At 53.1% G+C, this 14,425-nt stretch overlaps 1 protein-coding gene across 1 annotated transcript in view; it reads right to left on the bottom strand.

The window, feature by feature from the left end:
* Nucleotides 1-5,969: 5,969 nt before the first annotated feature.
* Nucleotides 5,970-14,425, bottom strand: part of APCDD1L (APC down-regulated 1 like) — a gene marked incomplete at both ends in the record, with an annotated part of 49,331 nt that continues 40,875 nt past the window's right edge. The window contains 2 exons of the mRNA XM_079719233.1: nucleotides 5,970-6,740; nucleotides 11,414-11,966. Of these exons, the coding sequence (XP_079575359.1) occupies nucleotides 5,970-6,740; nucleotides 11,414-11,966 (1,324 nt within the window). The remainder of the gene's footprint in view (nucleotides 6,741-11,413; nucleotides 11,967-14,425) is intronic.

Consider the following 14,425-nt stretch of genomic DNA (forward strand, 5'->3'; position numbering starts at 1 on the left):
TGGGAACTCCCTTTGTTCTCTTCTGGGTTGGATTTCTTGTTTTCTGGATCTCTAGCTTTCTCTTCTTTTACTACCTCCCTTTGGCGGAGCACATCCTTTAGCAGGTTTCTGACGGAGGAGTACGTGGGAGATGATTTTTCTGAGAACTTTGCATTTCTGGAAGTGTTCCATTCTGCCCTCCCACTTGGTTGATAGCTGGACTGGTTATAAAAATCAAGGTTGGCAATCATTCAGAGGATTTTGAAGCCTTGTTCACTGATTGCCAGTTTCCAGTGTTGCCCATAAGAAGTCTAAGGCCACTTTAATTCCTGATCCTTTTTCTACTTCTGGGGGAATTCTTCAGCTTTAATTTCCAACTTTCTTTTGATTTTTTTTTTTTTTTCTGCTAACGTATTTATCATTTTCAAGAATTCTTTCTTTTCCACTTACTATTATTTGTTGATAGCACCCTGTTCTTGCTAGATATATATATATATATATATATAATTTTCTTTTCACTACGGATATTATCGTTCTTTTGTTGTTCTAGAAGCTTTCATTTTGATGTTCTATATGAGGGACTAAAAAATGGTCGTGGTCTTTAAAAGGTTAACATTCTTTTCACCGAGGAAAGTATAGTTTTTGTTGTTCTATCTCCTGCATTATCTACGACTTACTACTAACTTTGGACTAGGTTTGTGTCTCTGTCATTTTGGAGGTTTTCTCAAATGCCCGGTTATCCTTGACCATCCTTAGGTATTTATTAGTGAAGCACTAAAAAGCTGACGGGAAGCTGCATGGGTGAAGGTGGGATTTGTTGAATGGTGGGTTTGTATGAAAGTTAAGTGGGTAGGGACCTAACACTCCATTTTGGGGAATGTCTAGCTGTCAGTATCTGTAGTTGGTTTATCTTGGGCTCATTTCTCTAAAGAATCTTACAGTCTCCTTCCTGGCAGCATTAGTCCAGCCATCATCTCTTAAGAAGGAAGAGACTGTACAACCTCACTGTTTCATGTGTAGAGTTGTCTTTACTCCCTCTGTTTTCAGTTTCATACCTGACCTTGCCCTGGGTGGTCTCCACGTACAAAGATCCCCTGGTTAAACTGCTGGTTGTTAGAGGGGTTAGGGAGAGAATCTGGGGGCAAAACTCCTTTTATAGACTTGCAAATGGTCCTCCTGTTTTCAGCCCCACTGCTCTCCCGCCTCTGAGGTGCCTTGGGCCACCAATTCCTAAGCCTTCAGAGCATGAGTAGACATGCTTCTGAGCTCTACTCCTCTGATCAACCTGCCAGCCCTTTTCTTTTGCTTTCTGTAGTCTGCTGTCCATGATAAGTGGCCCATCAGCTTTCCAGATTCCAGAATTTTGCTGACATCTCTTGTTGGCTGTTTTGTCTTTTCCTTTTTTTGTTTATCTGTGTGATTTTGTGCCTTTTCATTCTTTTCCTGTAATTTACTGGGACTTCAGAAGGAATTGGAGGGAAAAGCATGTGTTCTACCTGACCACTTTAGTCAGAAGTTTGGAAGACTGTCCTTCCAAGGCACCCAGTATAGTCTTTGGCTTATGGTAGGTGCTAAGTCAATATATGTAGGTCTTATTAAACTGGCATGGCTGATTTTAACAGAAGCAATAACCACCTAAGTTTTGTGTTAACTTTTTTTCTCCTGAAGGATTAAAAAAATAACAAATGTAAGCAGAAGGGTAGTAAGTTGTTAATTAATAGCCCTTAGGAAATAAATATGACATCACTGAGAAAAGACCCATCCTCACTGAGGGTTTCCTGGTTTAAAGCCATTTCTCCTAGAATATATATCATCGATTCTTCTGGATTCACTTGCCAGCTATGGGCTTTCTGGGTGTTGAGGCTGGGTGGCTCCAGGAGTTACCGGGTTTCAACTCATTTTGCTGGTGGGAAGACTGAAGCAGCAAGAAGGAGAGTCTTAGGTGTGTCTGTGAGGTTGAGGGGCCCCAGCCTCCCTGACCTCTGATAAGTATGAGAAACCTGAGGTGGACTCTTGGGGGACCCCGTGTCAGGCCGTGTTTTCCCCTGTGTTGGGACAGCAGCCCTTAATGTCCTTCCTAGAGAGAGCCTGGCTGCAGAAAACAGGTCTCCTCAAGATCACAGAGCTGTGCTCTGCCCATCTTATTAAAAAAAAAAAAAAAAAATCAAAATTCCAAGCTGCTATTTAAAGTATGTGGTTATCATCTTGATGCTTGAATTCAGAGTACTTCCAGCCAGGTCTCAGAGCATTTCTTCAAGTCGTCCGTGTTTATTGAGCCCCTACTCTGTGCCAGGCTCCGTTCCACACATGGGGGCACAGCGGGGAGCCAGGCAGACAAGGGCTGCCTGTGGAACTCGTGCTGTCGATGAGGGAGGCTGACCGGAAAGAAGGAAACGAACAAACAGGGTATTAGAGACCCTGAAACGTGCTGTGGTGGAATAAAAAGGGTGCCCTGGTGGGCGGAGCACTGAGGCAACGAGCCTGAGGGGGACCGAGTTCCAGAGAGCAGGGAGGCCGCCTGGCTGGGGCTGAGGGAGGATGGAGGTGGCAAAAGGGGGACCCGGGGAATCCGGGGGTCGCAGGAGGGTTGGCCTGGAAGCTGAGTCCTCAGGAGTATTGGCAGGTAATTGACTCCATGCTCACATCCATCTGATGGGGGCTATGGGTGACAAGGAACTGGCTGGCTGTCACTTAAGGCCATCAGGGGCAGACTAGGGGTCACATGCTGCTGCCCAGGTCCACCCCCTCCCTGCCTGGGCCACGGTCCCTCCTGCAGCAGGAAGCGCCGCCCCTCCCGGCTCCCGCCTGAGTCAGCGGCCGCCCCAGGGACCAGGGCAGTGCGGCATAGCCCGCGTCACCGTGAGCCGTGTCGATCACGCCAGCAGCACCACCGGGAGATGAAACACATTCGCTTATAGAAAGCAAAGAAAGAACTTCTTTTGATAACCAGCATCTGTTAATGGGCCTCTGAGAGCTGTATACAATTGAAACTTTTTATTAAAAAAAGAAAAACAAACAAAAAATACTCACCCTCCTGGGAGCCTGTGCTATGAAATTACACACTGCACGGGTTTGTTTTTGTTTTTGTTTTCCTTTTAAACGTGGCTGAACATACAATGGAGAACATTTGTTTTGTTTTGAACTAGAACTGGGGGTTTTACTTTCCCCTCTTCTGCTTAAAGCTATCTTGGGTTCTATGTGGAGGGTCCAGACTTAACAATAAGGTGGGTCTCCATCCCTGGGAGAGTCCCCTCAGCCGTCGGACCCCAAACCCACCCCTCACTGGAGCCTAGAGTCTGGGAAGCATGGTTTCTTGCCCGGGAGAAAAGAGCCTGGGATTTTCTGTCAGCACCAAATACTCCAGAACCAAGAAGCCGGGGATGGGAGGGTGCCTCAGTCCAGTCAATGGGGCCAGGAACCTTCTCTCTTCCTGAGCACGGGCCTCCTAAATTAGGGGAGGCCCAGCCAGTCCCACAAAGCAGCTCTGAACTGCTTTCCCCAAATATAGTCACGAATCCCACCCCTGCCAGGGACCAGAACCCCAGAGGGACACCCCAAGATGGAGGCTCAGTTCTCAGGCTCGGGGGCCCGGCTGCGGCGGCCTTGGGCTGGTCCCTCTCTGCTCCGAGCCTGCTTTCTCTCTGCAAGTTGCAGAGTCACACCCTGCACTGTGGGGCCTCCCTCACAGGACGCCATGCCAGGCATGTGGCCGTGACTTCTTCGCTGGCAAGGGTTAACCAGGATCACCAACGACCTGGTTTACCCGACTGTATTCACTAAAGTTCTACCGTGGGCCAGGTACAGCTGAAGCTGCTGGAAGAGATCCCAGGGACTGACTCAGTCCTTCCCTTGAGGCAGAGAATAAGCGTGAATAAATCAGACACTGATCAGTAGGCATTATAAAGAACGTAAAAGCATGGGATGGGATGGATAGGTAGGACAGCAGGCAAAAGGAGGCTGCTGTTCAGGGTGGGGGTGGGGGGATGCTCCTGGTGGCTTCCCTGAGGAGGTGACATGTGGTCTGAGACTTGAATGAGAGGAGCTGAGCCTCTGCAGATCTGGGGGAAGAGGTGCTGGGCAGCGGCCGTGGCACATGCAAAGGTCCTGAGGCAGGAAACAGCTTGGTGTGATCAAGAAACAGAAGGAACCCCAGTGCAGCCAGGGCAAGGGGAGGTATCGCTAGACCTGAGATTTTATTCTGTGTGCCCTGGGAGCCCCCAGAGAGCTTTAATTAGGACAGGGCAGTGGCATGAAGTGAAGGTGCATAACAGAGCTGAGGTTTACCTCCACTTGTTTTATTCTCTTTCACACGTTCTCTCAAGACACTTCACTTCCTTTCTTTAGAACCATAATCCCCTTGGTTGACTTTAATAACCAGCAGGAACATTTTTCAGGCTGTTTAATTTTATTAAAAGATTCAAATTTGATGATAAATGGTGGTATGGCTGCCTTAAGCCTTGGATACAAGACTTGCTCAGCCGTGGACATGTGCCCACCACCCGCCCTCATCCCCACCAGGAACACTGCCACACCGCCCGCCCCGATGCAGTCTGAGACTGTAAATAATCTAATTATTTCTTGTACTTTGGTAAATATGCCACAAATACTTATAGGTCTCTGAGACCTACAGAGAATATTAACTCGGGTTGTTTTTTTTTTTTTTTTTTTTTTAAGAAGGCTATGTAGATAAGTTTGGGCAATTTCAGCGGGCTGATTGAACCCCACACAGCCGAACAGAGGACAAGGGCTTCCCTCTGAAAGCACCATTAGCCTCACAGACAATTGTTGTTCAAGATCTGTGATAAGAGCCAGAGACAGGGTTCGGGCGGAGGAAGGAGGGCGTGAATCATCGGCACAGCATCCCGGAAACCCTTGAGCCCACCAGGATGCCAGTTAATTTCACAGTGTACAGACGAGGCCCTGGGAACACAGGCAGGGTCCCTGGAGAGGCACAGCCTGTCCCCACCTTGATGACAGCCCCCTCTGAGCAGAGAACATCCGCACATTAGCACTGCAGCGAGCAGGCTGGGTGAGGGGTGGCCCCCTGCTCTCTCCTCCTCCAGATGTGGCCGGGTAGCCCGCTGACCCTAGGATGGTCCCAAAGACGCGTCGGAGGTTTCTCTCCCTCCTTGTCAGCCGAGCACAGGGAATCTTGAAAACAGAAGATGCCTGTGCAGGGCTAATTACAGAGCACATTAGTGTCACCGCTGTCATTAGTATTAATTACTTTCCAAAGGCTGGAAACGCTGCTTTCCTCCGAAGACCTGACCCCGGCTGCCAGCCCCACACGCTGGGGTTTGGTGTGGATGGGGCTGCCTTTATTTGCTTGCTGGCCGGGGAGGGCTGCATTTACCCGCTCGTGGTGTTGACAGCTCGAGGCCTGACCCGCAGAGGCATAGGCAGGCGCAGACAAAACGCCAGCAGTCACGACTCAAGAAAGCCGAGTCGCTCCCAAAGAGACGAACCGAGCCCCTGCCAGTGAGCTGAGACGTCCTGAAAGCCCGAAGCAGCATCTTTAATTCATGGCTCGGCTTTCAGTTTGTATTGCTCAATTCAAATTAATAATCTTTAAACAACAACCCCACAGACTCAGCAGAGCAGTGGCAGCACGCGCATGCAGAACCGTGTTTCCATTTCACTGAATCTCAAGGGCTCAGGGAGGGAACTGGAGTGCCGTCGGGCAGGGAGGCGGGTGTGGTCCACTCCCCGGCGCTGGTCTGCGCGCTGCCCAGGAAAGTTGGGAGTGAGCACTTAGGAACTCGGAGCAATTGACGTTGCTGCGATGCCCGAGTCCGTGGTCGTGATTCGAGTTGCTGGCCATGGTGTAGACTCTGCAGGTGCTGTTGAAACTCAGGTGCTGAGCCACTTAGGACGCAGGCCGGGCTGCGTAGCTGTCCAGGACAGTCACGGGTGGAGGAGTCTGTGCCAGAAGGGAGTCCATGGGGTCGGACGAGTGTCCTGAGGCACCGTCTGGAAGTCAGAGACCAATTTCATAGCCACTGGAAGAAGGCCAGCCCGAGAACCAGAAGCAGTAAGGGGAGAGGGGCCGCTGGGGGACCCAGCCCCCCACCGCTGACGGGCGTCTGCAGCAGAGGCCTGTGCTGCGGAGGCCTGGAGAAGCCCCAGGCCACCCTGTCACAGAGCACCAGGGGTGCTTGGTAGGATGTGGGCCTCTTCTCCGGGGTGTCGGGACTGGAGCCGTCAGTGGGCCTTTGTCCGATGAAGAGCAGGCTTTGCCCGAGGGGGCCCTCCTCCATCTTGAAGAGCTCGTACTCCACGTGGGGGAGCCTGATGCCCAGCGGCAGGCACCCGTTGGTGGCTGTGACATCCCGCTCGGCTCCCAGGTACCAGGCCCCCGGGCCGCCACAGCTGCTCGGCTCGGAGAAGTTGAGCATGGCCGTGGTGACCCGGTCCATGGGGGTGACGCGGGCTCGCGTGACCTGGAACACCAGCTCGGTGCCGCCACGAACCTTGGCAGACGGCGTGCCCTTGGTGTAGCGGCCGGCTGCGTAAACGGTGAAGGTGGGCTGCCGGCAGGTGGGGTCCGAGAAGTGGTGGTAATACCCTTCCCAGGAGCGGTTGTGCCCGTGGAAGGTGAAGAACCTGGTGAGGAAGAGCACGGCAGGGCGCACCTCGCACCCGGGGCTGACCCAGCGGCCGCCCAGACGCAGGGGCAGGGCCGCCTGGCGGGGCAGCACGGGCGGGTGGTGCTCGTCGGAGCGGGCGATGAGGCGGCAGGCCGGGCAGGGGCGGGCGTGGTGCTGGCAGAGACAAAGGGAAGGCGGTGACTTCCGAGGCGGGGAAGTCAGGGTGCACCTGCGGCGGGCTGGCTCGGGGTCCCGCCCCCGGCCGCCCGTCACCCCTTCACTCCCCCCCGCAGCCCGGACGGTCGCTTCACTCTTCGTGGACCTCAGGCGGCTCCTCCATCCTCTGGGCCTTTGCACCTGCTGCTGCTTCTACCCGGAACTACTGCCGGCACGTAGCCTGGCCGCCTCCTTCCCGACCTCTCAGTCTCAGCTCAGAGGCCCTAGAGAGACCTTTCCCGACCACCCCTTGTATGGTGGGCCTCAGCCCCTTGTAGCGCTCAGGGACGTGTCACACCCTATTTCCTCTGCTCTCCACTCCTCCCCCTTCACTGGAGAGTAAGCTCCAGGAAGCCCAGGCTGTCTCTCTGTGGCCGCTCCATCCCCAGGGCCTACCTAGCACAGTACCTGCTCGCAGCGGGTGTATTGGGCAAACGAAGGAAGGAGAGCTGGATGGAACTTGTGTCCTGGGATTTGAAAGAAGTTGTCTTTTCCCATACCCGGCCTGCTTGGTCCCGAAATTCGACCGTTAATGTTTACTGTCTTTCTCCTGCCTGTTGTTACTCCCCCCACCCCCAACTCATTCTTTTTTAGGTGCTTCGTAAGGGCCAGGAGCTGTGCTGAGCACTTTTCATGAACTGTTACCTTACAGCCACTAAAACTCTCATGCCCTTGGAACCCCTTGCTGAGCGTCTGTGCTGAGGCGTGTCTGAAAAGTTGCAAACAGATTTGGCACAAAGATGTTCATGTTTGTGTTATTTATAACTGGAAGCCCAGCCCCCTCTGCGTTGTCAGGTGCGGCCACAGTCCTCCGTTGCCCGAGGCTGTTTTCCTCTCGCTTTGGCCTTATTTACAGTTGCCCCTGTCTTATAAATTCTCATGAGCTGGGTTTACAGTAAAACACGTCAACAGGAAGCAGATGCTAAACCAAATTGCGTGGGAGTAGTCCGTCTGCATTCTGGAGTGAAAAAGCTCAGTCCAGGCCAAAAAGAAACCAGATACAGACTTTTTTTTTTTTTTTTTTAAGGGAGCTGCTGCCCAGAATTTAGTTCAGAGCATCCTTCTGAGAGGTAAATGTCCTGGAACAGCCACTTGTCAAAGCAAGCATCCCCAGCTTTTGTAGTTCCAGAAGGACACCCAGGGCCATGGGTGCACACAGGACAGGGAAGGGGAAAGGCATCTTGAAGCCCCAGCTGGCAAAACAGCTCCAATTTTTTTTGTTCAAAAAACAAAAGATTTCCACAGATTGCTGCTGGATGAGTTTCATGCCAAACAAGGGGGCATTTGGGAGTTCTAGTTTAGAAAGAAAATATTGGATGATTGAGAACAGACTTTTTTTTTTTTCTATTTTGGATTGCTACATTATAAGCTCTTCTTATTTATTTCTATGGTGAACCTAAAGTTGCCTTTTTTCCCATAATACAGAAAACGATATTAGTTTTGGTTTGGGGGATTTTGACCCAGAGGACTAGAAGGCACTTGGAAATGCTAATAAATGGCTACAGAAACGTTTGTGACAGAAAGAAGCAAGAAAGCCAGGTAGTTAGCTGGAGTGCAGGTAATTGGAATGCTGGCTGGTAAGAGTCTCTAATTTAGGCATTTTAACCCACATTCCAACTGTTGTTACACTAACGTGTATTGACAGGACATAGTTCATTACATCAAAATAATCTCAGGGCTGCCTTTCTCCCTCAAAAGATATCTTTTGGGGCTTCCCTGGTGGCGCAGTGGTTGAGAGTCCGCCTGCCGATGCAGGTTCGCACGATATGCATTCGTGCCCCGGTCCGGGAAGATCCCACATGCCACGGAGCGGCTGGGCCCATGAGCCATGGCCGCTGAGCCTGCGCGTCCAGAGCCTGTGCTCCGCAACGGGAGAGGCCACAACAGTGAGAGGCCCGCGTATCGCAAAAAAAAAAAAAAAAAAAAAAAAAAAGATATCTTTTGCAGACAGGACATCTGGGGATGCTGGTTGGTAATTTGGGGCAAGCAGTTTTCTGCATGGCAGAAACAAATGGAGAGCTAGCAAGACTTAAAGGTGAGAGAGGGAGAGAGAAAGCATTTCCTTCTCTGATGCTCTGGAAGGGGATGGAAGAAAGTACCTGTCTCTATCAAAAACCTTCCAGGCATCGTTGTGCACAGGTCCGGAGTTGCACGTGTTAATAAACAAGGCCCCAGCCGGCAGAATTCACACTTGTGTGCAAGCCAAACTCTTACTGGCTTAAGCCTGTTATATAAAGTTATACCAACAGCACATACAGTTTCTAGTTAACTCCCAGAGGTGACACCAGGCTTAGATGATTTTGGTCGAGCGTTGGCTGATTGATTAGGATTCTATATCCAGGCAATGAATTTGGGGATCAAATTGGTTTTAAATTAATTAACTTCTAAAAATGTTCATGTTTACCATCTGGTTTGGGTTGTGGGCAAGGCTTGGGCTCCGGAGGGCATAAGGTAATGACTGATTCGTTACTTGGGGAGTTTATCTGCAGTGTATCCTTCTGTGAAATTATCTTCCTTTTTCTTTTTTTATGCGGAGGGGGGCGGTTAGTGAGTGAACATTTAATTTAACATCCATACATCTGGCCCTGCTGGCCTTGAATGTTCTGCTTGGCAACTGCATTGCAGGTTGCGTGGGCCACCCTGGCTGGTCAGGCAACAGGAGGGCAGGCGTCTGCAGCCCCAGCGCCTGGCCTGGGGAGACGTGGCACTGTCATCCTCCATGCCCCGGGGTCCGTCCTCTCTGCATTCAGAGCAGTTTGCCCTCCTAACGAGGCGGCAGGTGCCGGTCATCACCCCACCACCAGTGCCTTCTCCGCTCTAAAAGGATGGACGTCAGACCAGCCTAGAACATTGGCTGCCAAAAGGGGAATCGTTTCGAGGTTATGAAGAGAACTCAGGCTGCTTTTCTGATCACGAGGGCTTCATGCTGTGCCTCTTCTCTGCTACCCAGATCTTGGGTTGGGAGGAGGGAGGTGGGAGAAGGAGAGAGAGCAGATGGGCTCAAACCTGGTGCCCCTCCCCCCCCTACACACACACACTGGGGATGCTTTGACAAGAGGCTGCTCTCGAGGGTGACATGTTGCCACATCTGGTTTAATTCCGTAAGTGTCTAGTATACAGCAGGCACTCAGTACATGCTGAACATGTGAGGGTTGCCTGTGGGCTCAAAGAGCACTTGATACGGATGCCTGAACCCATCCATTCCCCCATCCATCCATCCATTCTCACTTTTGAAAAATATCCCTTGGGTATTTCCTACAGACGTTCTTAACCCAGAGTCCTAACCTCGACTTCATTTTTACAAACCTCAACCTAAAATCAAAAGTTTCTTCTAATTGTGAACGTGGGCAACAAACCCCTGCAGCTTCAGTGGAAACTTCTGCTTTGTGGCCGATCTCATATCAACAGTGTTGCAGATACTAGAAACACTGTTTACAACAGGGAGAATAAAGAATTCCCATTCATAGTATCCCCACCTCAGAATGTTTTAAGACTTGGGTAACTCTTTTAATAGAACTGGTTTCTGTTTAAATCCCATGTCTTTTATTTTATGCTTTTACAAATATTTTTCTGAGGAGGGGTCCTGGGGTTTCACCAGACTCACTGGAGTGGTCACAAGGCCCTAGCCTTGCCCACCAGGCTCTGTGCTATGTGCCAGGAGAACTTTACATACATAAAGTTGAGTTTCTTTTTGCCTGTGTGCTCATCGGACGAAAAGGGGCTATTAGATCTTCCCCAAATCAGGAGAGTATGTTTGTGATGTCTTTAAGTTAAAGTCTAGGTAAATTGACTTACGTGAAATTCACTTTGGGGTGGGCACATCTCAAAGAGAGGGCATCTCCCTTTAGACTGCAGCCTCCTGCCCAGAGGGTGGTCCATGGACCACCTGGGAGCTTGTTAGAAATGCAAAATCCCAGGCCAGACCCGCGAACTTGACTGTGCTTTCTAAGAAGATGCCCAGGTGCCGGCATCCTGAGAACAGTCAGAGTCTGAGAAAGCACCGCTCCGCCTGATGTTAGCATGACGGGGAGCGCTCAGTGCCGCTGGCTGCAGGGTAACAGTGGGTCCACGTGGAGCTTTCCAGAGGGGCCTTCGAGGGCTGTGCGGCCGCCTGGCAGAGCTCTGGAGGAGCTGCCCCCCTAGTTCATTCACCAACATTTACTGGCCCAGCCCGTGTGCCAGCCCCTGGGCCAGTTGTGGGGACACGGAGGGGCACAGGGACCCCCCCCCCCCCCACGGGTGCTATTGGGAGAAGGCGGTCAGCCAGTAAACAAACAGTGCAGCCCAGAGTGTGCCGAGTGCTGGGAACCGTGCAGAGTGGGGATGGGAGGGAACATCTGAGCCGGGAACTGAGGGAGGGGGGACCTGCCCATGCATAGCAGGGGCAGGAAGGGACCCTGCCGGGTCCACGAGGATGTCAGGAGGACCACACTCCAGAAGACTCCCCAGGAATCCTTCTGTCCAGACCTGAGAAAAGATGTCCCGAGCAGAGGGAAGAGCATGTGCAAAGGTCCTGCGGCAAGCAGACCAGTGCAGGTGGTGGTGGGGAGGGGGTCTGTGCAGAGAGGGCCCTAGGCAGGGGCAGATCCCACAGGCTCTCAGGGCTCGCCCTCCCGGGGCCCCTGACTCACCAGGGCGCTCTGCAGCGGGCGCTGGTAGCCGGTGGGCCGGTAGTGCCGCCGCTCGGCCCGGTCGGTGTGGATGTCCCCCAGGTAGAGCTCCTCCACCAGCCGGGGCGCGTCCTGGGGCTCGGGCTGCAGGCGGCGCTGCACGCGGACCAGGCTGAGCTCGTGCATGGTGAAGCCCAGGGCGGCCGCGCAGTCCCGCTCAGCCCCGGCGCCCAGAAGCTCGTACAGGGCCCCCGGCAGCCAGGCCTGGGCGACGGGCAGGCGGCGCGCGCAGGCCTGGCCGGCCCGGCTCTGGTCCAGGCGCCCGGCCACGTCGAGCAGGGCGCGGCGGCTGTGGAAGACGACGCCCACCTTGTGCAGGTGGTAGTCGGCCTCGGTGGCGCCCCGGGTGACCCAGGAGGCCCGGCGCAGGCGCACCTTGCCCTTGATGAGCAGTGAGTGGGCGGGCTCCCGGCACGAGGGGTCCCTGTAGTAGAACTGGTAGGCGCGGAAGAGGCGGTTGGGATAGAAGGTGTAGGAGCGGGTGAGGAACTCGGGTCCCGGGCGCACCTCGCAGCTGCGGGGGCAGAGGGGGGTTGGGCAGAGCAGTGAGTCCCCCAGCCTCGCTCCGGGAGCCCCTCCTACAGCCTCTGCTTCAGGCCTCAGCGCAGGGCTGGGAGCCTGCAGCCTCAGTTTCCCACTTTGGGGGCTGGGGGCCTCCCACTCCTGCCTTGTGGCCTCAGCAGAAGCTGTCCTTCCACGCCATCCCAAATGCCTTTTTCACCGGACATCCCCCGTCCTGGCCCGGCTCCCCGTGGGTCCCGTGGATCCCCCTTGGCCCAAGAAACACACAGGCTTCGCAGCAGGGGACCCGGGTTCAAATCCCATTTCTGTCCGTCCTGAGGATTGTGAGCCTGGATAACGCCTGGCTCCTTCCTCTGGGACTCGGAGGCCCTGGATCCACAGTCAGGGTTTCGAGGAAGCAGCCAGTGGTGGCACCTGGGAGGAGCTTAAGAAACGGGGGCTCCTTCGCACCATTTGGGGAGCCCTGTGCTCTGAGCTCCTGGCGGCAGGGTCCTGCCTGTTCTCTCCCCGTTGGATTCCTGGCACCTGGTCCAGGGCCTGGCACACACTGGACCCCCCCAAACCCTGGTCCTCGCTGAGTGAATCGTGAATGATGGGTGCTTACATTGTCACCCCCCTGGCTAAGCTGACAGGGCCCCTGCCACCACATGTCACCCACATCTGTGACAGGCTTGTTGATCTAAACCAGCGAACCTTTCCAGTGAAGGGTCAGATAATAAGCATTTCTGTCTTTGTGGCAGTTACTCAAGATCGTGGTTCTGGAGCTAAAGTAGCCAGAGGCAGTATGTACATGGTGGGCATGGTTGTGTGCCAATAAAATTTTATTTGCAAAGCCAGGCGTCAGGCTGGCCCTGACCCCCGAGCCCTATTCTGCTGGTGATGAAACCATGACTCCTAGACCCCCGGTCACACCCTGGCTTGGGGTGGATGGTGGACAAGTTCCCGGGGGAAAAGAGCAGGCAGGTACCCCCTGCACAATGTTAGCTAACCAGGTGCCACCTGTACTGTTATTTTCTCAAAATGTTTCATACCAGCGCTGCTGGAGCAGGAGAAATATGTTCTCGCTCACCCTTTTCTTTCAGTCTTTCTGGTTATATTAAGGAGAGAGTCTCAGTTGGAGTTCATGTGTCTTTAACACCAATCTCCCTTTTCTCCCAAAGTGAACAGACTCAGGGCCTTAGGCAGGCAGCGAATCAGGTGAAAATTTAATGATGTTGTTTTGTTTTCATTGACTTTCTTTTTATGGTTACCTCCTATTTATGGCAAGTGGCTCAGCTCCCCATAGCCACAGTGATGTTACACTTCCTTTAAAAATAATCATAGCGCTGTAAATGTGTACAGTATACCAGTTATCCCCCAATAAAGCTGTAAAAATGCATGAATATATTTACACCAACAAAAGCAAGTTGGTTTAAAGAAAAATCGTTAGGAAATACCAGTACAGGCAGTGGTTAAAAATGGAGAGAGGTGACTCACATACCCGAGGGTGGGAAGATTTGCCCAAAGGAACGCAGCAGGTCACACCAGACAGCTCGGTGGTTCCCAGACTCTGGGTCTTTCCCTGCACTACTCCCAGAAAACAGCAAAGCCTGTCTGAAGGGTACAATGGGGGACTTTCTAGGAAGAAAATATTAGAAGTTTCTAGAACTATCTGGAATGCTGTTGTCTTGGGGCAGGAACAGCCTGCAGCCAGTCCCCATCCTCCCCATGTCTCAGTTCTGTCTCAGAGTGACCCCGGCCAGTGGTGCCTGAGCCCCACCTGGCCTGTGGGGTCGAGGAGGGGGCAGAGGCTGGGAACGCATCCAGGGCATCTTTGCAGAACTCAAGTCCCTTCCTCCCCCAGTGCGCTAGCAGATGTTTGGCAGCTGGATTTTTCCCTGACCTCGGGAGGTGTGTGGAGGACATGGAAAGTCCAGTCCCTGACCCCAGAATGGGATTGGCCCAAGGGGCTGGCCGGGGAGGAGGGCATGTACTAGGTGTGGAGGAGGACACTGCCTTCCTTCTCCCTGACCCTGGGAGGGAGGACCCAGCTGGCTGCCCCGCAGATGAGGGCAGAGCACAAAGCCTATCGCCCCAGAGCAGCACTGGGGCCTCTGAAAGGTCAGGTGAGCCTGTCAGGTTAGAAGGAGAATTCGATGGGCAGGCAGGACCCCTGGGCCCTCTCTGGCCTACTCCTTCCGGCCTCAGGACCTTTGCACCAGCTGCTGCCTCTGCCTGGTTCTGCCCCTGGCTCCCTGGATGGCTGACTCCTTCCTCCTTTCAGATCTCGACTGAATGTCACCATCTCCGAGAAGCCTTCTGTGACCGCCCTCGAAAGAGCCCTCCCAGGCCACTCACTCTCACATCCTCCATTTTATGTCTTTCACCATCTCAAGTTTATGTCACTTATTTCTGTGTTTAGGGCTTGTCTCCACCGCAGCTCCCCCTGCACCCAACTCATAGTACCTCCTC

The sequence above is a fragment of the Hyperoodon ampullatus genome (assembly GCF_949752795.1).
Source record: "Hyperoodon ampullatus genome assembly, chromosome: 14".
In the NCBI taxonomy this organism is placed as follows: Eukaryota; Metazoa; Chordata; class Mammalia; order Artiodactyla; family Ziphiidae; genus Hyperoodon; species Hyperoodon ampullatus.